The sequence below is a fragment of the Cucurbita pepo genome, chromosome 9 (genome assembly GCF_057944985.1).
Source record: "Cucurbita pepo subsp. pepo isolate OVF chromosome 9, ASM5794498v1, whole genome shotgun sequence".
Taxonomy (NCBI): Eukaryota; Viridiplantae; Streptophyta; class Magnoliopsida; order Cucurbitales; family Cucurbitaceae; genus Cucurbita; species Cucurbita pepo.
The window spans coordinates 3,452,571-3,464,748 of record NC_141806.1 but is presented as its reverse complement, the minus strand read 5'-3'; the positions used below and the strand labels follow the sequence as shown (position 1 = coordinate 3,464,748).

At 38.1% G+C, this 12,178-nt stretch overlaps 1 protein-coding gene across 1 annotated transcript; it reads right to left on the bottom strand.

Annotated features, from left to right (window-relative positions):
- Window positions 1-736: 736 nt before the first annotated feature.
- On the bottom strand, window positions 737-6,439 carry LOC111802179 (polygalacturonase At1g48100). Its single transcript, XM_023686446.2, has 8 exons — window positions 6,088-6,439; window positions 5,887-6,015; window positions 5,644-5,811; window positions 5,522-5,557; window positions 3,939-4,146; window positions 2,889-2,970; window positions 2,645-2,753; window positions 737-1,339 (listed from the first exon to the last, which is right to left on the bottom strand). The coding sequence occupies exons 1-8, from the start codon at window positions 6,337-6,339 to the stop codon at window positions 935-937; spliced, it is 1,389 nt and encodes a 462-aa protein (XP_023542214.2). The 5' UTR covers window positions 6,340-6,439; the 3' UTR covers window positions 737-934.
- Window positions 6,440-12,178: the final 5,739 nt, after the last annotated feature.

Genomic DNA, 12,178 nt, shown 5'->3' with positions numbered 1-12,178 from the left:
TGACATACAGCCCGATGTCTGAATCTGATACTATTTGTAACGATTATATTGCCCTCTTTTGAGCTTTCTCTTTCGGACTTTCTCTCAAGGTATTTAAAACGCATATGATAAAAAGAGGTTTCTACACCCTTATAAAGAATGTTTCGTTCTCCTTTTCAACCAATGTGGAATCTAACGATCCACCCCCATTTAGGGTCTATTGTCCTCGCTAGCACTCGTTCTCTATTCCAATCGAAGTATGACCTCCCAATCCACCCCCTTTCGAGACTCAACGTCCTTGCTAGTGCACCACTTCGTGTCCACCCCCACTTTGTGGCTCAGCCTCTTCGCTGGCACACCGCCCAGTGTCTAACTCTAATACCATTTGTAACAGCCCAAGTCTACCGCTAGCAGATACTGTCCTCTTTGGGGTTTTTAAAATGCGTCGGTTAGAGAGAGATTTCCGCACCCTTATAAAGAAGGCTTCATTCTCCTCCCCAACTAATGTGGGATCTTACAATCCACCCCCATTCAGGACCCAACGTACGTTTTCACTGACACTTGTTCCTCTCTCCAATCGACGTAAGACCTCATAATCCACCTCCTTTGGGACCCAGCGTCCTCGCTGTCACACAGCCTAGTGTTTGACTTTATAACAACTCAAGCCCACCGTTAGCAAATATTGTCGTCTTTAAATTTTCCCTTTTGGGCTTTCCCTCAAAGTTTCTAAAACGCGTATACTAGAGAGAGATTTTCGGATTATGAGTAGTGGAAATTTGAGCCATTTTTTTGTTCTAACTGGGAAATGGAATACTAATAGATTCATATATGATTTCAGATTACAACATCTCAACGCCAAACCCAACAATCATAAACGCTTCTACAATCATCACCTTCCTACATTTTCCAAAAAATTCTGCAGAAGGGAAGCTGGAAAACATAAACAAGAACAGATTTAGTAGCAGGCATGATCATGGGACCTAGCAATTCTCCTGACAGCGCCACTGCCCCTTCTCAAGCAATAGTCTATGCTTGAAGGAACAAGCGGCGCCTGAGATTTGCCATATGAGTTCCAGCACAGAGCGCTCTGAAAGCCTCTGGATCCTGAAGATGGGTTCAGCTGGATACCTATAAGATCAACGTCTATGCATGGGATTTGGCTGCTGCAGGCTAAGTGAATAGGCTGCACTGTGTAACTTCCTATGATTTGATCGTATTTTATGCCTGAGATTGCCACGGCTCCTGTTTGGTTCTTGCATCTGTACTTGTCGCAATAGTATTGGTCTATCATAATGGGTACCTTTACATCAGAAACTTGGATGTTGGAGAATGACACGTTTTTCACTGACCCAACTCCTCCCTGTTCATATTCGTCGAACACGACAATCAGTACGGGAACAACGCAACCCCACCGCTAGTAGATATTGTCCTTTCTGGGTTTTCCCTTAAGGTTTTTAAAATGCATCTACTAGCGAGAGGTTTTCACACCCTTATAAAAAATGTTTCGTCCTCTTCCCAACCGATGTGGGATCTCACAATCCACCCCCCTTTGGGCCCAGCATCCTTGCTGCCTCTTCGCTAGCATACTGCCCGATGTCTGGCTCTGATACCATTTGTAACAGCCCAAGCCCAGCGCTAGCAGATATTGTCATCTTTGGGATCAAGGTTTTAAAATACGTCTACTATGGGGAGATTTCCGCACCCTTATAAAGAATGTTTCGTTCTTCTCCCCAACCGACAAGAGATCTCACAATCCACCTTCCTTCTGGACCCAGCGTCCTTACTGGCACACCACCTCGTTCCACCCCTTTTCGGGTTCAGCCTCTTTACTGGCACACCGCTCGGTGTCTAGTTCTGATATCATTTGTAACAACTTAAGCCCATAGATAGTAGATATTATCCTCTTTGGACCTTCCCTTTCAGACTTCTCCTTAAGGTTTTTAAAATGTATATTCTTGGGAGAGGTTTTCACACCCTTATAAAGAATGTTTCGTTATCCACCCCAACAGATGTGGGATCTCACAATCTACCCCCTTTGAGTCCAGCGTTTTTGCTGGCACACCGCCTTGTGTCCACCCCGCCTTCGGAGCTCAGCCTCCTCATTGGCACATCACCCGGTGTTTGGCTCTGATACCATTTGTACCAGCCCAACCCCACCGTTGGTAGATATTGTCTTCTTTGGGCTTTCTCCCAAGGCTTTTAAAACACGTCGATTAGGGAGAGGTTTCTATACCCTTATAAAGAATGTTTCATTCTCCTCCCCAACCGATGTGGGATCTCACAATCCACCCTTTTTCGGGGCCCAGCGTCCTTCCTAGCACACCGTCTCGTGTCCACCCCCTTCGAAGTTCAGCCTCTTCGCTGGCACACCGCTCGATGTCTAGCTTTGATAACATTTGTAACAGCACAAGCTCACCGCTAACAGATATTGTCCTCTTTGAGCTTTCCCTTTAACGTTTTTAAAACGCGTCTGCTAGGGAGAGGTTTCCACACCCTTATAAAGAATGCTTTGTTCTCCTTCCCCATCGATGTAGGATCTTACAAGAACCGTTTGATCCTATAATGATACCGATTTTTTTAAAAGTTTTTAAGAAATAAATAACACAGCCACCATAATTCAAGGAGAAAAATAATAGTTTAACCCTTTTTTACTTTGTTTTTTTACCTGCCAGGTCTTGATCCTCACTCCTGAAAGAGTGTTTTGAATTGAGATGTTTTCAACAACAATATTGGAGACACATGCAGCACTTTTATCTTTACCAAGTCCGCCTAAGCTGTAATTATAAGCAAGAAATAAATCTCTAGTACTGAATATAATCATGTTTAAGAAAAGTTTAACAAAATGGTTAATTTATAATCACTGCCGTAAATAATGTTCTTTACAGGAATTGGGTTTATTAAAAAGTCACCTTATGCCATGTACAGGGCCACAATTGATATGATGAATATGGATGTTGGAGCAGCCAGTCTGAATGGAAACACAGTCATCTCCTGTATAAAATAACAAATCTTAAAATAAGTTGTTTAGTCACTGATCTTTACTTGTTATTTCTTTTTGGTGTAGCTTTATGTCTATTGCAATTAAAATATTGTTAAACGGAGACATTTTTTGTGAGATCCCACGTCGGTTGGGGAGGAGAACGAACATTCTTTATAAGGGTGTGAAAACCTCTCTCTAGCGTTTTAAAAACCTTGAGGGGAAGCCCAAAAAAGACAATACCTGCTAGCGGTGGGCTTGACTGTTACAAATGGTATCAGAGCTAGACACGAGCGGTGTGCTAGCAAAGAGGCTGAGCCTCGAAGGGGGTAGACACGAGGTGGTGTGCCAACAAAGATGCTGGGCTCTGAAGGAGGGTGGATTGGGGGGTCCCACATCGATTGGAGAAGGGAACGAGTACTAGCGAGGACGCTAGGCCCTAGAGGGGAGTGGATTGTGAGATCCCACATCGGTTGGGGAGGAGAACGAAGCATTCTTCATAAGGGTGTGGAAACCTCCCCCTCGCAAACGCGTTTTAAAAGCCTCGAGGGGAAGCCCGATCCCAAAGAGGACAACATCCACGAGTAGGCTTGAGCTGTTACGAATGGTATCAGAGCTAGACATTGGGCAGTGTGCCAGCGAAAAGGCTGAGCTCCAAAGGGGGTGAACACATGGTGATGTGCTAGCAAGGACGTTGGGCCTCAAAGAGGGTGAATTAGGGGGTCCCACATTGATTGGAGAAGGGAACGAGTGCCAGCGAGGACGCTGGGCCCCAAAGGGAGGTGGATTGTGAGATCCCACATCGATTGAGGAGGAGAACGAAGCATTTTTTATAAGGGTGTGGAAACTTCCCCAGCTGACACGTTTAAAAATCTTGAAGGGAAGCCCAAAGAGACAAATAGTTATGAAAGACAGAGTTTAAATATAGAAATGACAATAAAATATTATTTAAAAAGGGGCTTTGGATGGTCTTGGTTCATACCACAGCCAATGTTCGAGTGTTGAATTTCGACATCTTGCGTGTTCTGTAAGTGAATTCCATCTGTGTTGGGACTGCTCTCTGGCGAAGAAATGGTGATATTGTCGACTTTGACGGTGCCCGAGTTGTCGAATTTCAGATGGCACTGTGGACTATTTCTTATGGTGATGTCACGAACTGTCACATTGTAACTGGAATAAAATCTTAAAGCCTGTCATTTATGAACCAAGTATTAAAAAAAATCAATTAAAATTAAGAAAAAAAAAATGTAAATGTAACTCCTCAAGGGCTTGTTAACCGATATTGTCCGCTTTGATATGTTACGTAGCGACGTCAGCCTCATGGTTTTAAAACGCATCTATTAGGGAGACGTTTTCACACCCTTATAGGGAATACTTTGTTCACCTCTCCAACCGATGTGGGATCTCAAAACCTACCATCTGGGGAGCCCAGCGTCCTCGCTGGCACACCGCTCAATGTTTGACTCTGATACCATTTGTAATAGCCCAACCCACTGCTAGTAGATATAGTCCGATTTGGCCCGTTATGTATCACCGTCAGCCTCACGGTTTTAAAACACGTTTGTTAGGGAGAGGTTTCCACACCCTTATAAGGAATGTTTCATTCCCCTTTCCAAGCAATGTGGGACCTCACAATCCACCTCCTTTGGTGGCCTAGCATCCTCGCCAGCACACCGCTCAGTGTCTAGCTCTAATACCATTTGTAACAACTCAAGCCCACCGCTAGCAGATATTGTCCTCTTTGGGTTTTCCCTTTTGGGCTTTCCCTCAAGGTTTTTAAACGCGTCTATTAGGGGGAGGTTTCCACACCCTTATAAAGAATGTTTCGTTCTACTCCCTAACTGATATGGGATCTCACAATCCACCCCCTTTGGGAGCTAGCATCCTCGCTAGCACACCGCTCAGTGTCTAGCTCTAATACCATTTGTAACATCCCAAGCCCACCGCTAGCAGATATAGTCCGTTTTGGCCCGTTACGTATCACCATCAGCCTCACGGTTTTAAAACACGTCTACTACGAAGAAGTTTCCACACCCTTACAAGTAATACTTCGTTCCCCTCTCCAACCGAGGTGGGACCTCACAATCCACCCCCCTTGGGAGCCTAGCGTCCTCGTTGGCACACCGTTCAGTGTTTGGCTCTGATACCTTTTGTAACCGCTCAAGCCCACCGCTAGCAGATATAGTCCGCTTTAGCCCGTTACGTATCACCATCAGCCTCACAGTTTTAAACCACATCTACTACGAAGAGGTTTCCACACCCTTATAAGTAATACTTCATTCCCCTCTCCAATCAAGGTGAGACCTCACAATCCACCCTCCTTGGGAGCCCAGCGTCCTCACTGACACACCACTCAGTATCTGGCTCTAATATCATTTGTAATAGCCCAAGCCCACCGCTAGCACACCGCCTCACGATTTTAAAACGTGTTTACTATGGAAAGGTTTCCACACCCCTATAAGGAATGTTTCGTTCCCCTCTCCAACCGACGTGGAATCTCACACTAAATCTAAATCGGGAGAGAGAGAGAGAGACGAAGTGGGAGAAAGAGTGAGAAAAGTTTACCGTAGGCTTCATGTCAGGAACATGCTTCCCTTTCTTCTGCAGAAACAAGAAAAAAAAACAAGAAATGATTAAGCAAAACACAGTCTTAAATACAATTATCTTAACTTAATCAAAGAACAAACCTTGTTATTATAAAGCGTAGAGACAGTCCACCAATTAAACCCCTGACCATCCACAGTCCCAGAGCCACCAATAGTAAAATTATGCAGCCATTTGAAATTCAGCCATTGAAACAAGCTAGATTTGGACCAAGAACTCACTTTTGGCGGCGCCAATACATCTCCATCAATCTGCTTTACAATTCCACTTCCCATTAACTATCACAACACTAACTTATCATAATAAGCAAACAAAACAAGACAAACCTGAAGAACAAGCTGAGGCATACAAGGACCATTCAGAGTTATGGGTTTGATAAGAAACTTATAATCCGAAGGTATTTGTAATGTAGCTCCAGGAATCTTGCATGCAGCTTTCCATGCTGCTATAAGTGCCTACAGAGTTCACTATTTTTAGCTCCGTCTCCATATATATGTTTTTTAAGGATGTTTTGGACAATGTTTTACCTTGGAATCATCAAAAACACCATTTCCCTTTGCTCCAAAAGACAAGATATTAAAAATGGTGGACTGGGTTTGATTATAATCAGGAAGTGGAGCTGGTGCAGGGCTTGAACCACTGCCTTTAGCACCACCCTTTTGCTTCTGATGCTTGCTCTTCTTGTTGTGATGATGCTTCCTTGCCTCTAATGGAACCACAGAAGAAGACACCAGCAAAGAGACCAGAAAAAGAGTTAAAATCTTGCTTCCTTTGTTCATCTCCAAAAGCTCTCTTTATTTCACTTCAATTAAGCCAAGTTCTAATGGAAACAGGGTAGATATATATAGAGAATTCAAGGCCCGCCATATTTCAGAAAAGTAGCTCACCGCTCGTAGTTATTGTCCTCTTTGAGCTTTCCCTTTTGACTGGTTTTTAAAACGCGTCTACTAGAGAGAGGTTTTCATACCCTTATAAAGAATGTTTTGTTCTCCTCCCAACCCATGTGCGATCTCACAATCCACCCCTTCAGGACCCAGTGTCCTCACTGACACTTGTTCCTTTCTTCAATCGATGTGGGACCCTCCAATCCTCCCCTTCGAAGCCAAACATCCTTGCTAGCACACCGCCTCTCAGCCTCCTCACTGACACATCGCCCAGTGTCTGGCTCTGATACTATTTGTAACAACTCAAGTTCACCACTAGTAGATATTGTCCTGTTTGGACTTTCTCTTTCGAGCTTTCTCTCAAGGTTTTGAAAACACGTCTGCTAGGGAGAGGTTTCCATACCCTTATAAAGAATGTTTCGTTCTCCTCCCCAATTGACGTGGAATCTCACTTTCCGAATGACAAGGAGCTAAAAAAGAATAAACATAAAGTAAACTGCATCTTAAGCAAGTGAATCAAACGTATTAAAATTAGTGAAAGTTGTGATTATTCGTAGGAGCTTTATTTGTTGTGTATAAAATTTTGAATCAGCCAAATTATGAAAGCTACCTACGGCACAGCATAATTATCATAATGGCACTAGTTGGCTTTAAATAAAATTGATACCTTTGAGTTGGGAAAAGGTTCTTAAACTTGCAGGAGATGCTGTTTTGCTGACATGGACCGTCCATCTTTCGAATTTGAGTTGGAGAGAGAGGAACGGAGCACTCTTTATAAGGATCTGGAAACTTCTCTCTAGTAGATGCGTTTTAAAACCGTGAGGCTGATGACAATACGTAACTGGCAAAGCGGACAATATCTATTAGCGGTGAGCTTGAGTTGTTACAAATGGTATCAGAGCCAGACACCAACGAGGACACTGGACCACAAGAGGGTGGATTGTGAGGTCCCACATCGGTTGGAGAGAGGAACGAAGCATCCCTTATAAGGGTGTGGAGACCTCTCCTTAGTAGACACGTTTTAAAACTGTGAGGCTGACGATGATACGTAACGGACAAAGTGAATAATATCTACTAGCGGTGAACTTGAACTGTTTATATGAATATATGAAAAGTATGTAGTTTCAAGTTCCAAAAATTATCATAAAGATAAACCTCATAACTTTGGCGGTTACAAATGATACTTCACAAGCCAAAGCGGATAATATCTAATAGCGGTGGGCTTTTGGCTGTTACAAATGATATCAGAGCCAAGTTACTTGATGGTGCAAGGAACTGGTCAAAGTAGGACTAGACTCTCTCCAATAATAGACACGTTTTAAAAACTTTGAGGAGAAGCCCGAGAAGAAAAACCCAGAAAAGATAATATCTACTAGCGGTAAGCTTTGACTGTTACAAATAGTTTTTAAAGTATAAACGCTCCAACTTTTACTTCTTAAACTTGGATAACGTAGTTGCGGACCCTTAAAAAAGTAAACCCAATATCAGAACAATTTACCTCACTTCAAACCACTTGACTCACGAGAACCAAAATGCTTCCTCTCAAAGTTCTTAAAACGCGCAGGTTAGGGAGAGGTTTCCATACTCTTATAAAGAATGCTTCGTTCTCCTCTCCAACTGACGTGTGATCTCACAATCCACCCTGCCCCTTCGAGGCCCAGCGTCTTCACTGGGCACTCATTCCTCTCAACAATCGATGTGGGATCTCACAATCCATGCCCTAAACCAATGTCCTCGCTGGCACACCACTCAATGTCCACCCCCTTCAAGGCCCAGCGTCCTTATTGGCATATCACCCAGTGTCCTATTGTGAGATCCCACATCGGTTGAACAAGAGAACAAAACATTCCTTATAAGGTATGAAAACCTCTCTGTAGACGCATTTAAAAATCATGAGGTTAACAGCAATACATATTGAACCAAAGCGGACAATATCTGCTTGCAGTGGGCTTAGGCTGTTATAAATAGTATCAGAGCCATACACGAAGCAGCCCCCCAAGAGAGGTGGATTGTGAGATCCAACATCGGGTTGAGAGGAGAACGAAACATTTCTTATAAGGGTGTAGAAACCTCTCTCTAACATACACGGTTTAAGACCGTGAGACAAACAAACGATACGTATCAAATCAAATCGAACAATATCCACTAACGATGGGCTTGAACGGATACATTATACGTAACATAAATCATCAAAACCACCCTATAGAAGGGGTTATTGGAATAGTGGGGTATCAAAAGCGGCATTAATAGATAAAAAAGAAGAAAGTGTAGAAAGCAAAAGGAATAAAATAGAATCCACTTGGAACTGTTATGGTGGGTGAAGTGGTTTATATAGTTGAATACCTGGAAAGCTCTATAAAGAAGGGTTAACACCAAGTGGGTTGCACGTTGCTGGAACTGCAAATTCTACAAAGATGCGGCTCGGCATTACAGTAGTGACCTCCAATTTGGCTCCATTAGAATCTACCTACCTGGTTACCGACGTCGCACGCGGTGGGCCACTCGATGGGCCGGTCGGTGCCCACTACGCCTATTTTTCTTCTTTCCTGCTCGGAGTTGAAAATCAATTTGCCCTACTTTTTATATATATATTAACTTATGACCGGACCTACAAATTATTTTTAAAATTATTTTTAAATATATCTTTAATTATTTTAACTAATTTATTAAAATTATCCTCCAATATATTATAAAAACAAAACTAAATTAATAAAAATACGCTTTAATTCAACTTTATCTCAAAAATATTTTTAAATTGGTAAGAGTTTCCTTTACCGTTAATTTTATATGAAAATAGATTAAACTTTTTAAATTATTTTAAAAAATACGGCTGAATTTTTAAAAGTTTCATTAATATTTTAAACTTTATAAAAAGATTAAACAAAATATTTATCGCATTTAAAAAATACTCGTTAATTTTTAAAAATGACATTAAAAAATTTGAAAATAATCTATGAGGTGTCGATAAACTGTTTTCGTCCATATATTGACAAGCTTTTAAAATTTTTTGTCCCGTGAATTAATAATTATTAGGACACTATTTATTTTTAATATTATTATTTTATTTATTTATTTTATATATATATATATACATTTTTTTTTTTTTTTTTTTGTCTCTAGTTAGTCTCAAAATAAAAATGGCTTAACCATTATTCTAGCTAAACTAACTATTTAAAATTAAATTATTTTAATTACCCAAAGGTTATGGAGAGTTGCCACGTGGAGTAAGAAGAAGAAGGATGGGAGGGGAGATGTTGGATTTGGGCCCATTTTAGTGACGATCATTAAGAGACGTTGGGCCTTTTGATTTCTGGATTTTTGGGCCCATTTTAATGACAATATCATCTAAGAGATATTGGGCCTCTTGATTTATGAATATTTGAGCCCATTTTAATGACAATCATCTGATAGATGTTGGGCCTCTTGATAATAGGGCCCATAGATGTTGGGCCTCTTGATATTAGAGCCCATAGATGTTGGGCCTCTTGATATTAGGGCCCAAAAGGTGTATTCGTGGGGATGTTGGGTTTGGAACTTGTGATTAACTTATTATAGCCCACGTCTGAATTGTCGGCAATATACAATTTTGATTTGTTTGATGAGTTAAAACAAGTGTCACGCCATCGTTATTTTGTTGTCGAAAAAGTGCAATTTTAATACCAAATACTATACATAGTTTCACCCATTTTATTACGAGTCACGTTCTCCCAGCTCAAATAAATGTTTTTGTCCATGTCTTGTGAAAGTCTATGCATTACTTTATTCTAATTTTGACAACCGTAGCTTAAATATCTTTTTATAATTCAAAAAAAATCCAAAAGTCAAAGTTACTTTAATTTTAGGTAAAAATTATTTGCCTTTTTTTTTTCCGCTTTCATTTATATAGTCTAACCTCAAATTGTTCTATATTTTACGTATGAATTGATTATACATATAATGCGAGTAGGTAAAGACCATATAGTTATATTATTAATACGAGTAGGTAAAGGTCATATAATATTATTATTTGGACTTCGTAAAATAATTAATTACACATAAAATAACACGAAAGTAAATAAAAATATACCTAACATATAAACTTTGCCAACAAAATTCATCCCCAAATAAATAATTAGGTACAAATCATGGCGATAAATAAATAAATTATATAATAGAATAAGGAAGGAAATTAAAAGGAAATGGTGGGACGAAAATGTCATTAATAAAAAGAATTTTGAAAAAAATAAGAAAAATTAAATAAATTAAAAGACCGAAATGACCAGAAATTCAAAAATGGGGCCGCCGTGAGATTGAGGAACAATCATTTGAGAATAGACGCATACTTGGTGGTGTCCGGTCCTCCATTAATTTTTTTTTTTTTTTTTTTTTCTCACACTCTCCATTAATTTATATATAATTTATTAAATTATAAATTTAATAGATTTTTTATTTATTCAAAAATTTAAAATTTTAATTGATTTATTAGAAATTAAATTAAATTTTATGTTCGCTTAAATTTTTAATTTTAAATTCTTTTTATTTAGGTTCATGACTTTTAAAAGACATTGACTATTTAATAAGCAAAATTTCAATAATAATAATAATAATAATAATGGACCCATGCTTATTAATTTTTTAAAAAAATTAGATATTAAATAAAAAAAATTAAAAATGGAAGAATTTATGGCAATTTTTTAATAGTTAATCGACTAATTAGACATAAATTTAAAAGTTTATAGATTAAATTTAACCGAAAAGAAAAATTTAACTTTAAAATTTATTAAATATATTTAAAAAATAATGTGAGTAAGGCAAATATATGATTCTATGGTATTAATACGTTCAATTTTTATGTCTTTAATAAATGGTTGTAATCAATTTGTGCTCGTTCCTTTAAGTTTTTTTTTTTTTTTTAATTATGTGTGAGAATTTGCACCAATCTACACCCGTTAGAATAAAATTAAGTAGTTTTTCTTCATTGTATCCAACGGTTATTAAAGATAAATAAATTTTAAAGTTTAAATTCGACACCAATGAAGAAATAGTCTCGTTTTACTTTCATTTATTTTAACCAATTTGGACAGTAATTTAATTTTATAAAAATTAATTATCGGTATTTATTTAAAATTCTAATTTATGTAATACATGTTATTATAGATTAAGATGGAGATTATTCAACTAATTAGTCTATTATTAAATTAAAATAAAATAAAAATAAATGAATAATGAGAAATTTAAAAAAATGAAAGAAAAAAAAAACACCCTCAAAATTCCATTATTGGTCAGAAGTCAACGCAGAAGGTCAAAAGAATCGGCTGCTAATGGACTGGAACAGAAAATCCATTAATTTATTTTTAAAAAAATAAAAACATCAATTCCCAATCTACCCACTCAAGTGGGTCCCACAACAAGATTAGTATTTCAGCCAAATTATTTATATATATATATATATATATAATATATTATTATATTATACAAAAATAATAATATTTACATAATAAACATTTTTTAATATTAATCCATAGACATATAATTATAAATTTCCAGTTTTTTTAAAGAAATTTTAATCATTTAAATATGAAAAATGTTATTTTATTATCAATAAATATGTAGTTACGAAAATGTATTTAAATAATAATAATAATAATAATAAATCATATCCCTATTTTGCATTAAATTATTATTTATTTTCTTAAAAAAAATAGTCGTAATAGAAGTCAACGTCTATGATTTTTAGTATTATAAAATATACCCT

What these genes read in the sequence shown, in the direction of transcription:
- LOC111802179 (XM_023686446.2), bottom strand. Translation starts at nt 6,339, where the DNA reads ATGAACAAAGGAAGCAAGATTTTAACTCTTTTTCTGGTCTCTTTGCTG. An exon ending in TGCCTCAGCTTGTTCTTCAG is followed by an intron (nt 5,812 to 5,886) that starts GTTTGTCTTGTT and finishes ATTGTAAAGCAG; the next exon opens with ATTGATGGAGATGTATTGGC. An exon ending in ACACTCGAACATTGGCTGTG is followed by an intron (nt 2,971 to 3,938) that starts GTATGAACCAAG and finishes TATTTTATACAG; the next exon opens with GAGATGACTGTGTTTCCATT.